Source organism: Myotis myotis, unplaced genomic scaffold (genome assembly GCF_014108235.1).
Source record: "Myotis myotis isolate mMyoMyo1 unplaced genomic scaffold, mMyoMyo1.p scaffold_m19_p_8, whole genome shotgun sequence".
Lineage (NCBI taxonomy): Eukaryota > Metazoa > Chordata > Mammalia > Chiroptera > Vespertilionidae > Myotis > Myotis myotis.
In genome coordinates, this window is record NW_023416390.1 from 79,666,019 (window position 1) to 79,689,498 (window position 23,480).

Here is a 23,480-nt window from a genome sequence, read left to right on the forward strand (position 1 = left end):
TCTTCCAGCTTTCTTCCCTACAAGGGCCGTCAGCCAAGGACGACGGCAGCCACCTTTGTCTTCTCCATGGAGCCGCATGCTTGCGTTTGGGCTCCAGGCCCCAGGACCGGGTCCTCACTCTGGCCAGCACATCACTCAATAAACCCTTTCTTTCAGAAAACCTTTCAGCCTCGAAGGCTTTTGTTTGACACCATCCCAGTGCCAGCTGCAACTGGACTACGTTAGTCTCTTTTTATTTTTTAAATGAAAACCCTATCATTAATTTCTTTTAATCCCTAAGACGGAAACAATTTCAAGCCAGAAGATGCTCTGAAGTGCTTAGCTGTGCTCACCATCCCCCCTCCCTCCCTGTGACCCTGACTCCGTGGTCCTTAAGCCAGTTAACTGGTGCACCTCTCTCTTGTGCCCATCAAGTCACTAATCCAAACGCCAGGTTGGCACTCACCTGCCCCCCCCCCCCCCAATGGAACTCATTAATGTCAAGGGCATCCCAGCTGCCATTCCCCTTTCCTCTATCAGCCTGTCACCCACTCACTGTGCCTCCCCCTAAGAAGCTGCCCATCCTCTGAGCTCACACCCCCAGGAAGGGGCAGCAAGGGGACTGGAACCCAGCAGTCCAGCTCCCAAGTCCACGTTCTGCACCCCTTGGGCCCAGTCCAGCTGAGGCTACTGTGGGGCAGACGCAAAGGGTTTCTCAGAACTTTCTGCCACATCAGTACTCACTGCAATGAACACGGTCAGAAAACTGTCACTGAGGCTGGGCCGGGCATTTCTTCCAGTGGCAGCTCCAAGGAAAGGACTGTGTGCCTGGGAGAAGGCTGGGTCTGTGGCCTGCTGTCAGCACTGTGGAGCTCTGGCTGTTTTTCGTGAAGCGGAGTTGAGCTTCAGGAAGCTGCCTGCCATCCACACACCAGTGTGGCCAGCGTCCTATAGCCACAGGATGGTGGGGCAGGAAGAGCAAAAGCAGTTGCCACACTTTGGTGCGGCCCCCAGCCCCAGCCCACAGCTCTGGAACGCCAGTTCCTCTGAGGACAGTGCGTGAGGCCAGCTGGTGCAGGCCCACAGGGAGTGGGACCCTGGCGACCTGAACATGGCCATGGTCACATTCTTTTAATAAACAGATATTGGGCCAAGCAAACAAAACTTGTCCTGGGCCCCTTTGGGCTGTGTGCTGAGATCTGCTGGAGGCCCAGGAAAATGGATGGACACTGTGTTCCCTCAGATTTTTAAAGTCACAGTTCTCTTCCGAGCCACCTAAGCCTGGAGAGGGATGGAACCGCGTCAGGAGTGGCCCCAAACAATCTTCTGAAGCAAATTGAAGTCTTTCTCTCCAAACTATCCTTTTTCTGGCAGGTATTCAATCAGCATGCCCCTCTGCAACTTTCTGTTCTCTTTGTAGGGGGTAGCATTTAGCCAAATGGACAAGATAAGGACAGTCTCAAACATATCAAAAGGCATCTAGTTCTGTAACTAAAGTCCCTCCATTGCCAGGGGAGCGTGCCCACGCACCCAGCAGGCGCCTCTGCATTTTCAACAGAGCTGTGACGGCTACCTGTCCTTCACCACCGTCTGCCAAGAGCCGCTTGGCACGCTGCCTCCAAGTGTCTGAACAGCTATGTCTACCCATAGTATCTTCATTCTGAACTGCACATGAGCTTGTCTTCAAGAAACTATTACAAAAAAAAAAAAAAGTGTCTGCTCACCTTTAGTTTTCTCCGGATTTTTTAAAAAACAAACAAAGGCCTTGACCACATTGTGGCTTCCCAGGCTACCTGCTTATCATGATCAGATTTCATACTGCAGCTTATTATAAATAGCCAGGTAGAGCGTGAAATCATGCTTGCAATTTGGCTTCCCAGGTTATTTATGTTGGAAAAAGTGGAAAGCCGATCAGAGGGGACTAGCCTATGGCGGTGATTATAAATGGTACCCGGGCCGTCGCCCAGCACTTTGGCATCGAGCACTAATCACTGACGTGCCACATGTCAAAGGCACTGAATGTGCATGTGCTCAGTGCCGCGCAGCAGCGGGCCTGGAGAGGACAGCGGGGAAGGCCTCCAGCCGTGGAGGAAGTGAGCGACTGCACGCATATTTTCCCTTCTCCCCGGGGTGCAGGATGTGACAGGAGCCAGGCAGAATGACTAAACAGTGATTCAGAATGAAGTAAGGCCTCCAACACGAAGCAGTGGTCCTGGCACAGGTCAGCAAGAAGTCAGGGATGTGCCTGCGCTTCCCGGTGGCCGCCCTGGGCAGAGCCTGACCACCGTGCAGCAAACAGTGGGAGCTCAGAAACTCCGCAGTCTGATTAGAGGCGAAGCCCAGACGTGCAGGCTAAGACACGAAAGGCCATTAGGTACAAGGCAGGAAAGGAGAGTGAGGCCGCGCTGCTCGCTCTCACCCACAGCCCGCATACAGTCCTGCAGTCACAGACGTTCACCTTCACACGTTCTCATCCCTTCCAGTGCCCTCATGCCCCCATCACACACGCTCCCTGCACCCCTCTTCCCAAGCTCATTCCCATGAGCACCAGGGAAGTAGTATGGTGTAGTGCAGAGCTTTTCAAACTGTGGGTCACGAATTATTAGTGATCATGAAATCAATTTAGTGGCTCAGGTGGGCATTTTTATTAATGAAATGAATAGAAAAGACAAACATGCATTTCACATTCTAAGGTGAGGACAGGTGAATATCGTTCAGTGAAACTTTGGTTTGCTGTGTGCATGTGTGTATATGTGTGTGGGTGTGTGTACTGTGTTGCAATATAAAAGTTCAAGTAACTCTAAGGAAACCACAAGACCAGGAGCCCATCTGCCTGGGGCCAAACCATCCCTGCCACTTAATTGCTCTGTTACCTTAGGCAAGTTCCTTAAACTGTATTTCAATTTGTTGACCTATAGATTAAATAACTATACCCACCTCATAGGGTGTTTGTGAGACTTCAATGAAAGAATATATAACAGGCTCTTAGTACTCAAAAACCCCAGAAGCTCCCTAGCCAGTTTGGCTCAGTGGATAGAGCGTTGGCCTGCGGACTAAAGGGTCCCAGGTTCCATTCTGGTCAAAGGCACATGCCTGGGGTTCGGGCTTGATCCCCAGTAGGGGGCATGCAGGAGGCAGCTGATCAATGATTCTCTCTCATCATTGATGTTTCAATCTCTCTCTCCCTCTCCCTTCCTCTCTGAGATCAATACAAATATATTAAAAACAAACAAACAAACCCCAGAAGTTAGCTACTATATTAGTACTCACAGTCATCCACAAAACAGTGGGCAGGGATACACTTGTTACCCATTTGACTGATGGAAACTGAGGCAGAGAGAGATGGGCAAAGCTGAGAGCTAATCCAGAACCCAGAGTTTCCACATATTTATTGCCCACAAGGCAACCCTCTCCTCTGTCACTGAAATTTCTCCAGCCTGGGGGGCTCTTTACTAAACTTAATATACTTACAAGTATCACCTGCTGCCAACGTTTGCTGCTCTGCGATGAGGATTGATGAGACACTGTCTCCGAAGTGCTCAGAATGCCTTGCAGGCAAGTGCAGTATAAATGTCGTTTTAACGTTCTCATTATTATTAAAATGAGCAAAATGGAGAGAACATGATTTCAGCGGTGAGGTTTTAATGGGAATCGGGAATATGGATTCTGGGAACAATTGGTTACCACGGTGCCTACATCTCAGACCCACTGGCACGACATAAGTCATGTCTAAGCCATCAACTTTGTTTATTTCAGGATGAAACGCATCTTCCTTCTCCACCCCCACCCCCACCCTGGCAGAGTTTTTTGTGGTTTTGGAAATAAAGCTCAGCTTGATGACACTCTCCCCAAAATTCATTTTGATCTATCGATTGCCACGACCAATAATGCCCTGGCCTTACAGGTGCGTGAAGAAAACATCCGGTTCATTTATCAAAAGCGCCCATCTAAGATGGGCTTCATGGTGATACATCAGGGCTTCAAGGCTTGGAGCCACTCTTGTTCTTCCAGTAATTTCTCACAGGATAAAGGTCAAAGGCAAAATAAATAAGTAAATAATAAACCACGAGAGAATTCACTATAAATAAGCTTCATTAAGATAATTGTTAAAACAATAATTTTTAACAATTTCAGAACTGAGGGACCTCAGGGAACTTCTGACCCTAAATCTCTCCATTTGGGAGGAATGCACAGCAACAGCCACTTGAGAATGTTCTATCAAGAATCACCTTTCCACCCTGGCTGGTTTGGGTCAGTGGTTACAGCGTCAGCCCAGGGACTGAAGGGTCTCGGATTCAATTCAGGTCAAGAGCACGTACTTCGGTTGCAGGTTCCCCAGCCCCCATAGGGGTGTGTGCTGGAGGCAACCAATCGATATGTCTCTCTAATAATGATGTTTCTTTCTCTCTCTCTCTCTCTTTCCCCCTCCTCCCTCCCTTTCACTCTCTCTAGAAATCAATGAAAAAAATATCCTCAGGTGAGAATTAAAAAAAAAAAAAAAAAAAAGAATCACTTCCCCTGGGCTGCCACTTTTACTCTGTGAAAAGGAATTTGAAACATTTGCACATTGCACCAGGCAATGATATATGACGGCATGAAAGGCAAGTGCCCTCGAAACTTTACAATAAGAGGAGGCTTCACAGACCTGACTCCATGGAGTGCTCACCATTAGAACCCAGGTGGCCCTTTGGTGTTATTTCTACGGAGACCTTAAGACAAACTCCTCAAGTGCACCCCTGCATGCTTCCTTGAGGAAGTGAGCTGAGATTGGCTCAAGGTGATACATCAGTGGCCCAGCAAGGACTGAAACAAAGTTCTCTTGAGTCCTCAACCAGAATTCTTCCTGTAACAAGGTCACCACAGGAAGCCAGATTTTATGAAAGGCCTACTCTAGGTCAGGCCCTGCATGGAGGCCTCCATATACTTCCCATTGAAGCTCACGTCGACCTTTGGGGGCAGAGTATGTCCAATGTAGAGATAATGCACCTGAAATTCTGAACTGCTTTGCCCAAGATCACACATACTTGAGAGTGACGGAAAGGGGACTGGAATGCGTGCCTTTCTTGCTGTTCCACCGCATTTCTTTGTGAGCCAGGAGACTGCTCACGTACCACATTCAATTTATGCTGGCATCTCTTTGCCACCTGTAGTAGGCTGACAAATGTCCCCCCAAAATATCAGGTCCTAATCCCTACAATCTGTAAATGTTATCTTCTAAGAAAAAAAAGGGTCTTTACAGATGTGATTAAGCTAAGGTTCTCGAGACAGACAGATTATCCTGAATTAACAGAGTGGGCCCTAAATCCCATCAGACATGTCCTTCTAAGAGGGGGGCAAAGGGAGACTTGACATACACAGAGAAGAAGATGATGTGAAGACAGAGCAGAGAGAGACTTGAAAATGCTGGCCTTGGAGATTGGAGTGATGTGGCCACAAGCCAAGGAGTGCTGGCAGCCACCAGAAACTGGAAGAGGCCAGGAAGGGATTCTCCTTCAGAGCGTCTGAGGGTGTGTGGCCAGGGAAACTGGTTTCAGACCTCTGGCCTCCACAACTGAGAACCTACAAACATTTCCAATCTTTTAAGCCACCAAGATTGCAGTAATTTGTTACAGTAGCCACAGGAAACTAATACACTGCTTTTGCCATCACTCACACCACACTTCAGACAAAGTCCTTACATACTAGCACTTATGGCCCTGTCCACTGAGAAGCCCACCGGTGTCGCACTCTCTCCACCTGTTCGCGTGCGTGCAGCTCAGGTCAGGCTCCCCGGGGAGGCTCAGGGTGCATGTGATTCCCACTCAGGAGCCCCCACCAGGAGGAGAGCCCGTGAGGAGAGCAGCCGCCCTGCTTCCCTGCTGGCACCTATCAGCTCCTGTGATAGAACCTAGCTGATATGGAAATCAAAGATTAATCAGAGTTTCAACATGAAACCCAAACACTGTCCAAACAAAACTCCACAAAGGATGGTTTCGTTTCTTCAAAGGGATGCTTTGAATGTCCAGAGGGCCCTGGATGCCCCTCGCTCATTCCCTGTTTTACATGGTAAATATCCTTGGCGTGAAATGTAGGATTTTACATCTGAAACGAGGAGCCCTGACTTCAGGCTGCTATCATATGAAGGCTTAGCCGGGAATGCCCAGGGAGGCAGAGGGCGCACCTGACTCTGAGGCACAGCCACAGACCTTCGTTCTCCAGGCCAAGGTTCAAGCAGAAACTGATTTTGTGATGATGAAAAACCACAACCCAATACCTGGCCGGTGACCGGGTGAATGAGTCATGTTCCCAGGCAGGATGCATGCCCCGTGGATTTGGCATTAACTGGACTCCTGCAAGCTGCATTCGGAAGCGGGAGGCTCTGCTGCTGGTCCCGCCCTTCCCTCCCCCTCCCCCGCCCCCCTCAGACTGGCTCACACACTAAAGCAGATAAGGCAGAGTGGGAGGAAAGTCTACCCGGAGTGGAGAAACGCAGGAATGATGGACTAATTCCCAAGCTCCCTAAGGCCCTCAGGGGCTCTGCTGCTCCTGTCCTGCCTGCCACCTGCTTCCTGGGCACAGCATCAGTTCCCCTGTGGGACCAGCCTCCCATTCCATGGAGTCTGCTGACCCTGTCCCTCATGCTGCCCTACTCGTGCCTCCGTCACCGGGAGTGGCCACACCTCAACCTGTCCAGTGAGAGCCCGGACTCTGACCCTGCACGGAGTGACCACAGGGAGGGAGGATGCCTGAGCTGTTATCTCCTTGACAGTGGAGCCTAGGCATGCTGTCCTTGAATTTCTCTCCCTGGGTCCCTGGACACTCGGGGTGCTTATCCTTCCCACTGACTCTGTGAACCACACATAAGACTTTCAGAAAATTCCGTTTTTCTTCTTAATAAGTCAAGATCAGGTTCTGTGGCTTAACGTCAAAGATCCTTGGCACAGCCACCACAGTCAAGGGCTCCAGGGCCAGGCCCAGCCTGCCTTCCAACTCCTTCTTCCCCACTCTCAGTGCCGGCCCCACTGTGGAATCACCCACAGAGCTTAAATCATACGGATGCCGGGGCCCCACGCCTGAAGATTTGGGTGAATGGAGTGGGGCACTGTTTGGGTGATTCCAGTGTGTGGCAGGGTTAACACTACCGCCCTCATGAACTTTCATGGCCAAACCTGTCGATTCACTGTTGATTCAGAACCCGTTTCACACCTGCGCTCCTCACACTGCCTCCCCTGCCTGCGAGACACGCAGTGGCCACATTAGTCTTCTTGCTCGCCTTCCTGCCACTCCCCTTTTCCAAAGCCTGCCATGGCCCCCCACTGCTTCCAATGCGGGGTCCGAATCCTTTGGATTAGCTACCAGCTTGCTCCACACTTGACCCAATCTACTCTCCAATCTCAGCTCACTATCCACTGCTCTCCTCTGGGTCCCTCTGGTCTAACTGTTCCAGTACCTATTCGCTGACATACAGAGTTCATAGTACAAACAACAAAGGCCATTCCCGTTTAAGCTGGAAACGGGGCTACTATTGTTTTTGTCCCCCCACACACATACCTGGGAGGACTAGAAAATGGGGGATGCAACCAAGAATCACATCAGATTTCCCCACCCGGCTGTACCAATGAGACCCCACAGCAGAGGCACTGCCACACCTGTCTAGACCCCTGCCCTTCGTTCCCCCGCCATTGCTCTCTCAGTGACACTCTGAAACACACGGCCCTGGTCCCAGACACTCCACGTGGCGGCTGCTCTTCCCCATCACTCTCTTCCAAATGAACTGCAGTGCAGATGATTGATGTAGCCCAGGTCACGTGCTGCACCCAGGCTGCAAGGGATTCTGGGAAAACAAGGCATTCTCACCACTACCTTGAGAAAGCAGGACTCAAAGAGAAGGGAAGTCCTCAAACATAAGAGGGGTACTCAAAAGCTTCTGGGAGGCCTGAAAGCAAGATACACACACACCAGACTTGGCACCATGGTGTCTTGCCTCCCCCTCTCTCACCACCCACATGGAGTCTCCCAGCTGGGGCACATTCTATTCTCTTTTAAGAGCTTATCTCTCTGCTCAGGGAAAGAACATGGACTTTGGGGGCAGATCCCAGCTCAAACCTCAATGGGTGATGGCCTGAACAATTCTGGAATATGGACAGAATTCTACACTCATCCTGGTGAGGAGCAGGCTGGCCCTCGGCTGGCTGGTCCCAGTGCTCGGCCAGTTTGGCAGGCAGATCCTAGAGCAGAAGGAGCAACAGGCACTTGAACAACACAACTACTTTGAATGTGAATGAAGGGCCAAGTGCCTCAGTTTCTGGCACCTCATAAGCCCCCTTTTGAATTTTCATACAACATGAGAAGGGGAAGCCTCCTCCAAAGGAAAGTGAGTTTCACCTCTGCAAACAGTGGCTCAGAGCCAGGCTTACGTTTCTTTTTGAAGACAGAGCAATGTGAAGCTCCTTGTGCCCAAATGTCATGGAGCAAATCCCCACCTGCTACAGCTACACAGCAGGCTGCTCATGGTTCTTATCGCATATGACGAGTTTAGTCTTTCCCAACTCCGCCTTTCCTATTCTTTTCGAGTTAAAGAAGCCCCTCCTAAGAAGGGCTGTGGATGAGCACTTCTCCCTGTTAACGTGCATAGCCATCACAGAGGCCTGTTAGAACGCAGAGTCTAAGTGAGCATGTGTGGGGTGTGGCCCAACGCTCTGCATCTGGCTATTTCCCAGGGCATGTTGATGCTGCTCCATGGACCACACTGTGAATATCAAAATGGCAGAAACATCTCTGGGATGGGCGAAGTCCAATGAACCACCTCATCCACAATCCTGGAGCCAGAACCAGTTTACCTCATAAACAGCCAATACTCTCCACCTTTCATCAAGGCTTCCTTCTAGAAGGCTCCACCTTTATACTTTGTTGCCCCCAACTAGAGAAATACTAATTAAACTCCTTAGAGGGGAGAAATAGCATCTTCATCTCTACAGTCTAAAGAATATAGTGCACATTTTAGGCTTTCATAAATAGTTGGTGAATAAAGCACCAAAATGAAATGCAAAGACTTGCTGGAATGATGAGAGCAGGGTAAAGACAGTCCAGGAAGGCTTCCTGGAGGAAGTGGGCCTTCAAGAGATTCAACAGTGAGGAAAACCCCAGGCCCAAGGAGAATAGCCTGCATCCTCTGGACAGCAACCTTCAACCATCAAGGCCTCCCATTTGCTTCCCGTCAAGACAAACAGTGACAACTCATCAGCTGTTCTTTAACTATATGAAATATGCAGCTGTCATTTTAACATGATATTTAACTCTTAAAAATTGCAGCATATAAAAGGCAGGCCCATACCTTTCCCAGAGAGCCTTGTTTCTGCTGAGTATATCATGTCTCCCAGAGTAACACATAAAGCCGGAGACCAGGTGTCTTCAGCTCTGCCCAAACACCTGTGTGTAGCGCTGTGTTTCTGAGGTCAACTGGATTTCCTTTTCCCCTTCACTAGAGAAAGAGGGTGGCTTCTCTCTACAAGTTCAATGAAGCTCATTGCTGCCAACTGGGCCTGCCTCCCAGTTCTGCATGCCTTTGGTTTCATAACCAGTGAGACATTTAACAGGTACAATAGCAATTTGATGCTACAGCCTTATCTCCTGAACCCTGTCTGTCGGATTCTGGTAACACCACTGCTCTCCAAGTACCGCCATCCTTGAGATGCGTAAAGCAGTGTGATAAGATGTCTAAAAGGCCTCTGGCTGCCAGAATAGCTCTTACACGCAGTAAGCGCAAACGGGAAATGTTGTCAAGTTTCTCAATTGGCAGAAACCCTACCATCGGGAAATGGTGAAGCATGTTAGCCGAGACATCTCTCTTCTTCAGATTTGCTCTCTTCCTCAGACTCGGGTTGAAAGACTCCGGGAAGCAGCAAAGCTGCCTATTCACTGATTCACCAAACATTTATTCAGCACCTACTAAGTGCCAGGCCATGAGGAAAAAGAGCGACTAAAAAGCAGGCTAACTGGCTCCATCCACTACAGTGCTCCTCTTCAAAACTGCAGTCTCCAGGACTCCAAAAATCTACCTGATGGGACACAAACCCACAAATTTTTAATTCCCCAAACTAAACTCTAAAAGTCCAGCGAAAAGTCCATGTTGCCCTGAAACTTGGTAAACTTCCTAATCACCCAAGCACTGAGCAGGTTCCCAATAAATGATCGGTGAGTCAATAAACGGCTGGCCCATGGGTGTAGTGCTTAGAGGGTGGAACTTCTCAAAGGGAAGGTTCTGGAGGTTGGGCCTGTCTTGAAAGATATAACTCAGGCAGGAAAGGTATTTACCTTGGAGCCCCCTTATTAGAGTTCAGAGAATATATCTGTTTTCTATTGCTACTTAACAAATCAATACAAATTTAGTGGCTTAAAACAACCTATAGATCAAAACTCCAGACACAGCATGGCTGGGATCGCTGCACAAGGTCTCAAAGCGTCGAGACTGTAGGGGGAACTCCACCTCTTAGCTTAGTTGGTGTTTGTTTCCCACTGCAGTCCATCAGCTCATTCAGGTCCTCATTCCCTTGCTGGCTCTCAGCCCTAGAAACCACATTCCCTGCCAGTGGTCCCCTCAATCTTCAGAACCAGCAATGGAGAATTTCTCTCTCAGGAAACCCCAATTATGCACTAAATACCTGTCTTGCCCTATCTCTGACCTCTAGACCCATATTTAAAGGGTCATGTGGCTTGGTTAAGCCCACACAGAAAATCCCCCTTTTAAGATCAACTGATTTGGGACCTAAGTTACTTCTGTAAAAAAGTCCCCTCACTGCAACATTTCGATTAGTGTTCGAGTAAGGAGCAGGTGTGTGTAAGGGTCCAGGAATTTCGGGAACCATCTCAGATTCCTGCCTACAGAGAGGAAAGGAAAGGCAGGGACAGCTGAAGCGACTTCCGGAGGATCAGTTTGTGTGGTTTCCCACCTTTCCAGGAGAAGCAGCCGCTGTCAGGGATTTTAACCCCTGAACCTACAGAATCAGTTCCCAGCCCAGTAGGAAGGCTGAAGAAATGTGAGGATTCAAGGTCCCTGATCCCCGGGAACTCCAAGGAGAGGCAGGGAGACAACAGCTGTGCCCCCTTCTGAGAAATGACTAACATGGCTCATCATTCCTAGGAAGATCAGTGTAGGAAGGCTTCAAGGAAGACATGAGAACTTGAAATTTTTTGAGGAATGAGCTGGCCATTGCACAATAGAGATAAGTTAGAGCTGCTATCACCCAGCTCAGCTCCCTGGAGCTGCCTCCTGTCCTAAGCAATGTTGGGGCAACTGGGGTTTCTCTGCTGGGAAAACATTGAGGAGCTGAATGGACATGTTACTGGTGGGGAGTGGTTCTCATCCCCACCTGTTGCTCAAGGGAGTGGAATTCTTGCAAAATCCCATGGAAAATCATTTTCTGAGATGCATACGAGAACAAGTGATTTTTATTTGTCTGGAATTAAGTCCCTGAGTTTCCAAGGTCCCCTCTCCCTCAGTCCTGCCATACAGAAGTGCAGCTGTGGCTTTGAGAGGGCTGGGATTAGAGCCCGTGTCCAGGGTTTCTGTTCCAGGTTGGAGCAGTCCACTACATGAGACTAGCTTAGTTTGTGTTTCCTGTTGTAGTCCATCAGTGTACTGTGTGTGGGGTCCCCAGGCTCTGGACCGTATGGGTGAATGCAAGAAGCAGGAACAAGAGAGCCCCATGAGCTAAGAGTTGCCAGAACCAGAGAGAATTCCTTTGTTAAGGGGATTATGTATTCCTAAATGTTTGAGGGCTTGCAGTGGCCATGCCCATTCTGACTAATGATATCTGTTCCCAGGTGTGACTGACAGTCAAGTGTCTTCCCCATGTCACTCCAACTCCCCTTTGTTGGCCTCTTCCCCAAGGGCTCTGTGGGGAATGGGCCGGTGGCTCCCTAGGGAGTGTGCCATTGCAGCTTCCTGGTGAAGCGGCCCAAATGACATGCCTATAATGTCTGGCTTCCCCCTTTGCTCCTTTCCTGTTATTAATAACTAGCTAATTACAATAATATCAGAAGCAGAGTCATTCTCTGGCCATGGAGGATCAAGAATGGCTGGCTAATGGCTGGAAGAACTAACTGGCATCAGCTGCTCCACCAAGATTGCACCTCAATGAAGGGTTGTCTCTTTTTCACTCTAGAACAGCAGTTCTCAACCTGTGGGTCACGACCCCTTTGGGGATCGAACGACCCTTTCACAGGGGTCGCCTAAGACCATCGGAAAACACATATATAATTACATATCGTTTTTGTGATTAATCACTATGCTTTAATTATGTTCAATTTGTAACAATGAAAATACATCCTGCATATCAGATATTTTCATTACGATTCATTAACAGTAGCAAAATTACAGTTATGAAGTAGCAACGAAAATAATTTTATGGTTGGGGGGTCACCACAACATGAGGAGCTGTATTAAAGGGTCACGGCATTAGGAAGGTTGCGAACCACTGCTCTAGAACATGCCAGGCCTGAATTTTGACTCAAATTGCAATGCAACACATACTGTCACCTCAGGGAAGCACCAAAAACTTAACTGTGGTGCTTTACTCCTTAAAACTCCTCAGTGGCATCTGAGAAAACATTTCAAACCCCTTAACTTTGGTCTTGTCTGAACTGGCCACGTGGTGGCTGACCTGGTCCACCAAGCTGGGCTTGTGATGCGTTAAAGGGGGAACTACAGAGCTGAGCAATTCTTTTTCACCCTTCACAAAGCCCAAGCTTACATGACAACTGTCTAGCTGAACAAGTCAAGAAATCCAGCTTCTTTATTCAAAACTGATCATCTGTATTAGGCAGTACCTGCTTTTTTCTTCCCTTAGGTGATAAACCTCATGTCTCAGACTCGTGGGTGATGGCTGCAACTAAATGCAATTTAAGGCGAAATAAAAACATATTGGTTGAAAATATTGCACCCACTGCATCCTCTTTCCACTAATGTGACTAACCTCCTTGTTAACAAGTGGCAAAAATTCCTGCTAAGAAATAATTTTTAAAGTTGTCCCACTGCATTAATCCTGTTAAACAGAGTTTAAAGGGGTTGATAACCACCACCCTAATCACTTTCATTTCATGGTTACTTCTGGCAGGTACATATGGTAAAGCTAATATTCAAGGCCAATTAACACAGACTGTTCCTTTGCTCATGAGAGATAAAATCTTAAATGTCCTCTATGATGGCTTGACTTTTCAGAGGCTTGAGAGGAATCAGACCTCTTTCCCAAAAAGCACCTTTAGGTTCAAACTCACCAGAAAATTTTTTGAGGAGTGAAAAACTTCTATAGGAATGCATGCCCAATGGAAAACACAACACTGTTACCCAATTCCAAACTGAATCTCGTTCATTTATTTAGTCAACAAATATTCATTACAAATCTGCTGTGTGCCAGGCACTGTGCTCAGAAGTTAGGAAGCTAAATTAGGGATAGTTCCTGCCCTCAAGGTATTAGAAAAAAGAGAGACATCAATCGAATAATCTCACAATGAAATATAAAATTGTAACTGTGAGTCTTGTTTCAAGGGGGGTTTAATCAAGTCAGGGAGGTTGTGCCAGGCTTGGTGAAGGGACTGGTGGGGGCAGGTAGAGCATGGAGTAAGACAGAAAAGCATTCCAGGCAGGAGAAATAGCATGTACTAAGACCAGGGGGTGGAAGAGAGTCTGGTCATGGACCATTGGAGGAACTGAAGTGGCCAGTGGCACAGAGCAATTAAAGGGTGATATGGTCTGAACTGTGTCTCTCCGAGCCCCGCCCCCCAACCCCCTGCCACCCATTCCTATGTTAAAGCCCCCAATGTGACACTATTTGAGGATAGGGCCTTTGGCGAGGTAATTAAGATCAATGAGATCATAAGAGTGGAGCTCTGACCCAACAGGCCTGGTGTCTTTATAAGAAGAGGAAGGGATACCAGAGAGCACTCTCTCTCTTTGTGGGCACACAGAGAAAGGCTATGTGAGGACTCAGGAAGAAGGCTGCTATTTGTAAACCAAAAAAAAGATGTCTCACTAGCAACCAACCCTACCAGCACCTTAATCACAGATTTCTAACTTCCAGAACTGTGAGAAAATAAATACCTGTTGTTTAAGCCACTCAGTTCAAGCAGAAGGGCACTTGGCTGGAGAGGCCGCTGACCATGAGGGACTTTATGTTAAGTTTGACCCTTGATGTAAAAGCCATGGGAAGCCATTGACGAGCTTGGATTCGAAGGGGTTGTGGTTGGGCCCATCAATGAGATCCCAGTGGCTGCGGCATGAAGAACAGCCTGGACAAGGCACGAGTAGATGCCAACATTCCTCCAGTGATGAAATGTCAAGTCAAGGTTCCTCACCTAGAAAGTAGACTTCTGGAAGCAAAGTAGAAAAGGCATTCCAGGACCTTGAGCTCTTTGAAGGGGCTTGCAAAGGAGATGCCCACTACACAGCAGGGCCCAGGTGAGGCTGAACACTTGTCTGTTTACAAGAACTTACAGCAGCAATGATGACCAGTCTTCTCTTCAGTGCTAAGTAGCCAAAGAGCAGAGGTGAAGGGTCAGTTGGATTGTCCCAAAGTTGCTGACCAGGAAGAAGGAGAAGACAGTGAGAGATGACCATGTCATCCAAGTGGTGGATGAGAGAACCTTATCTACTGGGGCAGGATGGGGCTCCTGGACTCCCAATTCAATATTCTTCCTCTGTGCTATCGTGGCTCACAAATGGCTTTTATTCTGAGTGGCTTTAACATTAATAAGTTGAATGCTTTGCTCAGCGGAGGACTCTGCTGCCTAGCTACATTTTGGCAGCCCCCATGAGGCATGCAACTGAGACAGATGAATAGGCTTGCTAATGAATGGGGACTGGGATTCCAATATTCCCTTCCACAAGAACTATGCATCTCTCCAGCAGAGTAATGAAATCTTTGAGACAGCCTGATTACAAAAATAAAGCAGCATCATTATATTTGTCTGCCAGGCTGATCACAAGACACTGCAATGTATGACAGATGTCACAAGTAGAGAAATAGGCACGAAATGTCATGTATTACAGGCACATCTACACCAATAACGGAAGAGAATAGAGGCGATGGCCTAAATCAAGCATGTCAAACGCAAAGGCTAACATGGGCCAAATAAATGAGGCATGTGGCCCATGGGCCACGAGTTTGACATGCTTGGCCTAAATATTTGAGGCAAAACTTTTTCCTGAAATAGTCAAACATTTGAGTCAAAATAATACCTTACCCTAAAAAAGTCACCAATTTTGGTACTATTTCCTTGAGAGACTGAGTTGGCATATCCCTATATGCCACAGAAAAAGCCTTTGCTAAGAAAATTAATGACATAAACATGATTATAAGACCAGTATTTAAACTAATGAAGAAAACAACTATTTAAAAACTATTTTGGTACTTGGCATCCATATCCATGTAATCAGTTGACCTACACTAGGGTGTAGAGTTTGATTTCTGAATTAATTTTGGGGGTTTGGCCTGCACACAGGATACAGACCTTCATGAAGTCAATGAAAGGGGAGCTGGAGAAACATACCAATCAGATGCCAAGCCCCTGACAGAGGTCTGGCAGAATTAGACCAGTCATCCTGAAAGAATGAAAAATTGACAAGAATGATGATGTCACAGGTGACTCAATGAGGGAGATTTAAAAAGCAAAGAATTAAGAAAACGTCTTAGAAGAAAGCCCTCTATATAATCTTGCTGAGAAAATCAGGCACAAAGGCCATCATACAGTTTGTCAGAAAAATTACGCCCTCAAAAAAAGTCACACTTGTTTCATTCTGAAAAATTTTTATAAGCAGTACCATATAATTATAGCCTGTTTCATAAAATATGAGACAACTTTCTTTTCATAGTTTTCTCTTTTGTTTTTCACAATGAAGTCCCACTCAAACCTCTCTTCACATAAAATTTTGGACTCCATTTTAAGGAACAAATGTTAAGAGTATTTTTCAGGTACTGATTGTCCTCAGATAAAGAGGAACCACTGTCAACATCTCCGTTCTCTCTCCGACTTCCAGCCCTCCCCCATTCTCATTCTCTCTCTCTCTCTCTCTCTCTCTCTCTCTCTCTCTCTCTCCAGGGTTCATGTGCATGTGTGAGTGCAAACACACGTGACTTACCTCTAAATCTGGGGACTAAAAACCAAGAGGATGTGATTCTGATCTCCCTGGCCCACCCCACAAATATATAAATATACATCAACGTTCCTTTTAGAGTAATCCATGACAGCAGCAACTCTCAATCTTTTTTTTCCATTGAAACAGACATGATGAGCAGCTGATATAGCTCAGTTGGGAGCGTGTAAGAGTGAAGATCAAATACACATGATGGATGATGTCCATATTCAAGGTTTTCTCCCATGAGCAACCCAAGTTGATATGCAAATCCTGCCACTACATGCAATTCCTTCCCTTTCCCTCTGACTCAGGAGAGCAAATCAGAATGCAAGCAAGTGGAATTATTAGAGTCCTCAATCTTCTCTTATGTTTCTTTAATTTTTTAATTTCATGATTATCTGTAAAACTTTTCTAACTAACTAGAGTTGAAAGTCAATCACTGCCCTACAGATGTCTAGGAGGTAGCTATAACCTAGTCCCAATTACATATGCTCTTGCAAGTGACTAATTAAACTACAGTATGCTTCTTTTACTTTTAGCACTTTACTAGAAATTTTAATAAAATTAATTAAGCATTCTTGATCAATTTAACTTTTTCTTTTACTTTGTATTTATACTCCAAGGTAATTTAATGTGTCACACATACATAAGTTGATTTAAAAAAAAAACAACAACACAGTTCATGTAAATATTTTTACCAGCTTTGAACCAGGGAATTCTGACTGTCCAAGTAGCCCAACTTTATTGTTACAGCAATAACTAAAGGTTATTTTTATTGATTTAAAAAAAAACCTCAATGATTTATCACGTTTTTTGGTTTTTCTTCTGATAGTTCCTATATCTTTCTCACCAACATTTTTGTTTCACTACCTACTCTCTGTCCCATGGACATATACTTAAGTTCTTTAAAATGTTCCATCTTCTATTAAATTGAATAATTTTGGTGTCCTCATTAATGAGTTGATGTAAGCATAACTGACTTACACATAGTATATGTTAAATAAATTGTGGTATTATTATTATTATTATTGCTCATCAGTATTTGTTCTTAATATTTACTTCTGAAAATTCTCAATATTCTTTTATATTTTGACTTTTAAAGGGACTGGTTTTGTTAGTTCTCTACTGCTGTTATAATAAGTTACCACAAATTTGGTGGTTTAAAACAACATAAATGTATTATGTTCTGGAGGCCAGAATTAGTTTTATTGAACTAATTTCACTGTGTTGGCAGGGTTGCATTCCTTCCTGAAGGTCCTAGAGGGGAACCTATGTCCTTACCTTGTCCAGCTTCGGAGACACTTGTATTTTGTTTTTAGTAACTCAAGGTTTGTACTTCTTATTCCCCTTCACCTTTTTTACCCACCCCAATTTGGCAACTATCAATTTGTTCTCTATTTCTATGAGTCTGTTTTTTTGTTTTGTTTTGTTTATTTTTTTAGGTTCAACATATAAGTGAAATCATATGGCATTTGTCTTTCTCTGTGTTGTTTCACTTAGCATAATACCCTCTAGGTCCATCTGTGTTGTTGCAAATGGCAAGATTTCATTATTTTTTTTTTACTGCTGAGTAATATTGCATTGTATGCATGTACCACATCTTTATCCATTCATCTATCAATGGACATCTAGGTTGTTTCCATATCTTAGCTATCTTAGCTAAAAGGGTAATACGCTCATTAGACCAGACATCTTCCGGACATCATTCCGGACGTCCTTCCTGACCAAACCGAGGCCGGAGGGAAGCCAGCCCGGGTCCCAGGTGTCTGCAGGTGGCCCAAGGGAAGCCAGCCCGGGTCCCTGGCACCTGCCGGTGGCCGGAGGAGGGAAGCCCGGGTCCCAGGTGCCGGAGGGAAGCCAGTGCCAGCAGCCTGGGGAAGGAAGGCCTACTCTTGCACGAATTTTCATGCATCAGGCCTCTAGTTGTAAATACTGCTACAATAAAATAGAGGTGCACATATCTTTTCAAATTAGTGTTTTCATTTTCTTCAGATAAATGCCCAGAAGTGAAATTGCTGTGTTTTATGGTAGTTCTGTTTTTAATTTTTTGAGACACCTCCATACTACTTTTCATAGTGGCTATACCAATTTACAATCCCACCAAAAAACTACAGTATACTTCATTTAAACCACTCTGTCATTTTCACTTTGAGTGGGTGACATCTAACAGCAAACCACATGTGCAACAGACACAAACAAGGGATCCAGATGCCACATGCATTGAGAACAGTTCCAAGGGAGAGATGAGAAACATGAGATGGAAGGTCTGGAAAAGCCTGTTGAAGAGAAGGCACATTTTGCATATCCTCACCAACTATGGGATAAAGAGCCAAATGCAGAAGTCCCTCTCCTCCAGAGCAGGCAGGAATCCAGACCAGCAGGTAACATCTGTGCTGGCATCAGACAAGTATTACCTTGGCCACATTAACCATAACCTTGCAAAAGGTAGTGAGTCTAGCGCTAATTTCTCATTAAGCTGACAAGAGGCATGAAGAGACACACATGTTTCCAGGAATGTACACTTTTACATTATTTTTGCTTTCTCTTGCAAATCAATTGAAAGCTAGGAGGCATTCCAGCATCTCTTTTTCTCTAGCATTCCCAATTTGTTTCATTATTCCCCCGCCCAGCACCTCCACTAGACTGAGACGCAATTGCAAAAGACATAGAATGGAAAATTAATATTTTCTACAGACTTCCTCATCTTGGGTAGATATATGAATTCCACTTCTGTTATGCAGAAGTTAGCATTTTTAACAACAAGGGGGGAAATCCTTAATTGTTTTTTTATTGCCTCAAGAGCGCCAAAGACATCTTGTGCTATGTCATCATTTACATTTCACATTAAATGCAAAATGTTTGAAATAAGCAAATATTTGTTTTAATTTGATACATCTGTTAACTGAAATGCTAAAAAGACAGCTAACTCACTATATTAAATTCAGCAATTTGTAAACAATTTATATGTTCATTTGTTCTGGTTATAAATGCCCCAAAGCTTATGTTTTATGAAACCCATAGAGTAAATGGCATTGTATTAATCTGATGTATGCAAGCCATGATTTATTCCTCTTCACTCCATTAATTTATTTTCCTAACTTGAGTTAATTAGAGAGGTTCCTATTTTTAAAAGCTCTTTAAATTCCTTGGGAGAGGGGCACATTTGCAAAAACTGCTTTGAAAACCTACTGCAGAGGAAATGGGCTAAATACAAATGGTAAATTTTCCCCAGACATTATCACACATTGAGCACCTGATTGCCATTCAACCATCTTTATGTGGAGAACACAGTGGGTGATGACTACATAGTTGTTATAAGAAAGAGGGAGAGAACCAGAAGGAAGGAATGAGAGCAGCAGCAAGAACAAACTCTTTCCAGGAGATTACTATCAGCATGAGATATCTTCAAGATCCTATTCATCTTTAAATAAAAAGCATTCTGATTTTATGCTACAAAATGGAGACTAACTTTCACTTGAAACAATACTCCCTGGGAAGAGAAGAGATGTCCATTCAGAGAAATATTAAAAAAATCACAGAGATTGGTCCAATAGAAAATAAAGATAAATTAAATCAATTATTTTTCCTTGGTCAAATGCAGCCTTAATATTCTTAATTAAAATAGTAGATAGTGCCCTGAACTTAAATAAATCAATCCTATCTAATAAAAGAGTAATATGCAAATTAACTGTCACCCCACAACAAAGATGGCAGTGCCCATAGCAGCCGGGGTGGGATGCTGGCAGCGTCGCCCCAGCAATGGGAGCCCATCAGGCAAGTGCAGCCCACAGACAGCACCCAGCAGGGCCTGCTTGCACATCACCATGGTGTGGAGCAGGCAGGCCCCGCAGAGACCAGAGAACCATGGGGAGTGGCCCTAAGCCATCAGTAGGACATCCCCTGAGGGCTCCTGAAGTGGAGAGGGTGCAGGTTGGGCTGAGGGACCCCTTCCCCCCCTACCCCCCACATGAATTTTGTGCACTGGGCCTCTAGTAAATAAATGAAGGAAGGGAGGGAGGGAGGGAGGGAGGAAGGAAGGGAGGAAGGAAGGAAGGAAGGAAGGAAGGAAGGAAGGAAGGAAGGAAGGAAGGAGGGAAGGGGGGAAGGAAGGGAGGAAGGGAGGCAGGAAGGCAGGAAGGAAGGAAGGGCAAATTCATTCACACTCACGTATAAATTACTGAGAAAAGTTCAAGATGTTCCTAAGGGTGTTTGAGGGAAGGGACAACTAGCCTTTCAACAGATGTTCAAACTTTAAGCAAATGTAATGCTCATTCCATCCTAGAATATTTGGGGCAGCAGCAAGTAGGTGGAAGAGACTGAGTTGGGTTGGGTGCCCTTCCAAGTCGCCAAAGTTACCCACTTAATTCCAGAAAGGCTGATCCTAGGAGGCAGCAACACCACCAGCCCAATCTAGGTAGCACCTTCCTTGTCAAAGTCCTGCTTTATTTCATTTTCCTGTCGCCAGTCATTTCCCTGCCCTGAGAAGCAAGTTGAAACGTTGGAGCTGCATTTACGTGCATTTGAATTAGGTCTTCTCTTCTCTAAGCCTCAAATTCTATGAAATGGAAAAGTATCCGTCACGCAGCACAGCCCCTGATGCAGAGCAGGCATCCCCAAACTGCAAACTCCCTCCTTTCATTCCCACAGGCACCAAGTCAAGTCAGCTGTGGGGACACACCAGAAGCCAGAGGCGGCACAGGGACAAGACCAAGTGCCTTCCATTCTCCTTAATTGCCTTCACATTTTCTTTCATGTCTAACTCCTGGTCCTGGAACCTGTTGCCCAAGTTTCCCTCACAAAACAAACAGCCCGTAACTTATTCCTCCTCCTGGCGCCACACTGAGCAGGGGAGAGGGGAGAGGAGAAGCCCGTGCTACATCAACTCCCCCTTGACTCACACTCACACACCCACATGTTTTCTGGTTTCAGCTAAAAAAATAAAAAAATAAAGAAGTTTTTTAAAACCTTTGCTAGAACAAACTTTATGTGTCTCCATGAAAGCCCGGCTCCCAGAGGGCAGCCCCAGGCCCCTCTTTGGAAGGCATGGGGGTCTGCAGAGGGTGGGTCCTTCCTTCCTGACAGAAGGGCCTGACTTTAAATATCTGCGTCACAACAAAAGTTTGGAAAATAAAGAGTTTGTCTCTGTGGAAATCAGGTGTTTTGGCTGATCAATCAAGTCCCGGGACTCTGTGAAGCCAGATTTTCTGGATCAGACAGACAGGCGGGTGGCCTGCCTTGCTTCTCTCTCCCTGCAGAACAGACCCACCACAGCAGAACCGCAAGCCCACCCTGGGGATTGCTGGGCTGAGAGCCACGGAACCATAGGAGATCACCCCTGGGAGTAACACAGCAGCCTGCAGAGTGTGTTTGCCTGACAGCCTTGCTTCTCCACAGGAGAAGAAAAATGGGAACAAATCTAACTACCTGAGGAAGACTCTCCAGAGAAAAGAGGGGCAAGATCAGAATGCTCTCTTGTCTCTGCAAATTCGGTCCCTCTCAGAGGCCTTGCACCTCTCCTCCATCACCTCATTCGACGCTCACATTTGTCAGTATTATCATCCCCATTTTACCCAAGATATAGTGCAACTGGCTGGAGGTCCCTGAGGTGCTGTTCTGGAGTATACCCCGTCCTCTGACTCCTGATCTAGTGGTCTTTGCACCCGAATCTTAATCCCAAAACACAGAGGAGAAATATCCAGAGGCTCAGAGCAATGCCGCTTCGGATCAAGAACTTAAGTTGACACTTTTAAGACAAGATTTGTAGTTAAGAAGAACACGGGGGAGGGGGGGGGGGCGGGCGGGGCTGCATCCAGGCTGCCCTCCACGGGGACTCACTCAGGAAGAGGATGGTCTGCCTCCTGGCCGCCCTGCTCTCCTCGCTCTCCGACTTGCGCAGCCGCGCCTGCTGCCCCTCGGCGGCCAGCGTGCCCTGCCTGCTCCGCCTCAGCACCTGCATCATGTTCCAGCACATGAAGGCCACGGCGACCAGGACCACCAGGTAGACCACGAAGGCGCCGAAGATGCTGGACTGGAACACGGTCCAGCGGCCGGAGAGGTTGGTGCAGATGGACATGTTGGAGGTCTCGGGCCGCACGTGGTGGCGCGTGAGCGTGCGGTTGCAAGAGAGGCCCCGGTGGCTGTGCACGGGCACCAGCGGGTACTCCACGCCCATGGCAAAGAGCAGCGGCAGGGCCACCAGGGCGGAGGTGACCCAGACGAAGCCGATGAGCAGCTTCACCTGGCAGGGCCCGGACACGGCCTTGTAGCGGAAGGGGTGGCAGATGGCCACGTAGCGCTCGAAGCTGAGCGTGAGCACGTGCAGCAGCGTGGCGTAGCTGCAGGCCTCGAAGAGGAAGTTGTGCAGCTTGCAGGACAGCTCGTAGCCCGGCGTGGTCAGCGGGTTCCAGATGATGCTGTAGAACTCCATGGGCATGCCGATGAGGAAGACCAGGATGTCGGAGCAGGCCAGGCTCACCATGTGGTCCGTCACCTCCTTCTGCAGGTAGCCCTTCCTCTGCAGCACCTGGGTGGCGCGGATGGTGACGCTGTTGCCCAGGATGCCCAGCGCGAAGATGAGCAGGTTCACCAGGACGAGGGTGATTTTGATCCAGAGGGCCACCTCGAATTCGGGGATGTGGCTGTGATCAATGATGTGGGAGCAGTCGCTGTGGGGGCCGCTGGGGGGAGCCATCCGGAAGGAGGCCCGGCCACCCGGGTGGGTCGGTCGGTTGGTCGGAGACCGGCTCAAGGTCCCTCCTCTCCGTGGAGCCCTCGTTCTTGGCCGCGCTCAGGAGGCGGCCGCTCGCCCGCACTCACCTGGGAAAGGGAATTTATTTCAGGTGCTTTCATGGGAACTTCCTGGAGCAGCCCAGCCTCGCAGTGGCCCCGAGGCGCCTGGGGGTGGAGTTTGGGGGCGTGTGTGTAAGAGCGAGGCGGGGAGAGCGGAGAGCGCGCAGGAAGGCGGTTCTAATCAGGCCCCGCAGCCCCCAGCGCGCCCGCCCTCCTGGGGGCCCCTGGCGCCCTGCCCCGCAGCCCTCGCTCCCCTCCGCCGCCCGGCGCTCGCCCGCCCCGACGCCCCTCCGGGAGCACCGTCGATGCTGCCGGAGGCCGGTGGTCCGTGGTCAATCATTAACCACGGCTGACTGCTCAGCGCCCGGGCTGCGGCACAGCCCAGCGGCGGGCTTGACTCAGCTCCCAGGCATGGTCCCCGAAATCAGATCTTGGCTCCGGGCTCCGGGCGGCTGGGGCTCCCCCTCCCCCTCCGCCCCCGCGGCCACCTGGAGACAGCGGCCAGCTGCCCCGACGGCGCCCCAGGAGGCGCGCCCGGGAAGTTGGAGTGCGCCCCGGGACTGGAGTCCAGGGCTCCGGCTGGGAAAGAAACTCCCCTCCC

At 47.6% G+C, this 23,480-nt stretch overlaps 1 protein-coding gene across 1 annotated transcript in view; it reads right to left on the reverse strand.

The window, feature by feature from the left end:
* Positions 1-23,259, reverse strand: part of GPR39 (G protein-coupled receptor 39) — a 189,381-nt gene extending 166,122 nt beyond the window's left edge. The window contains exon 1 of the mRNA XM_036320493.1: positions 21,926-23,259. Coding sequence (XP_036176386.1) covers positions 21,926-22,781 — 856 coding nt within the window. The 5' untranslated portion in view covers positions 22,782-23,259. The remainder of the gene's footprint in view (positions 1-21,925) is intronic.
* Positions 23,260-23,480: the final 221 nt, after the last annotated feature.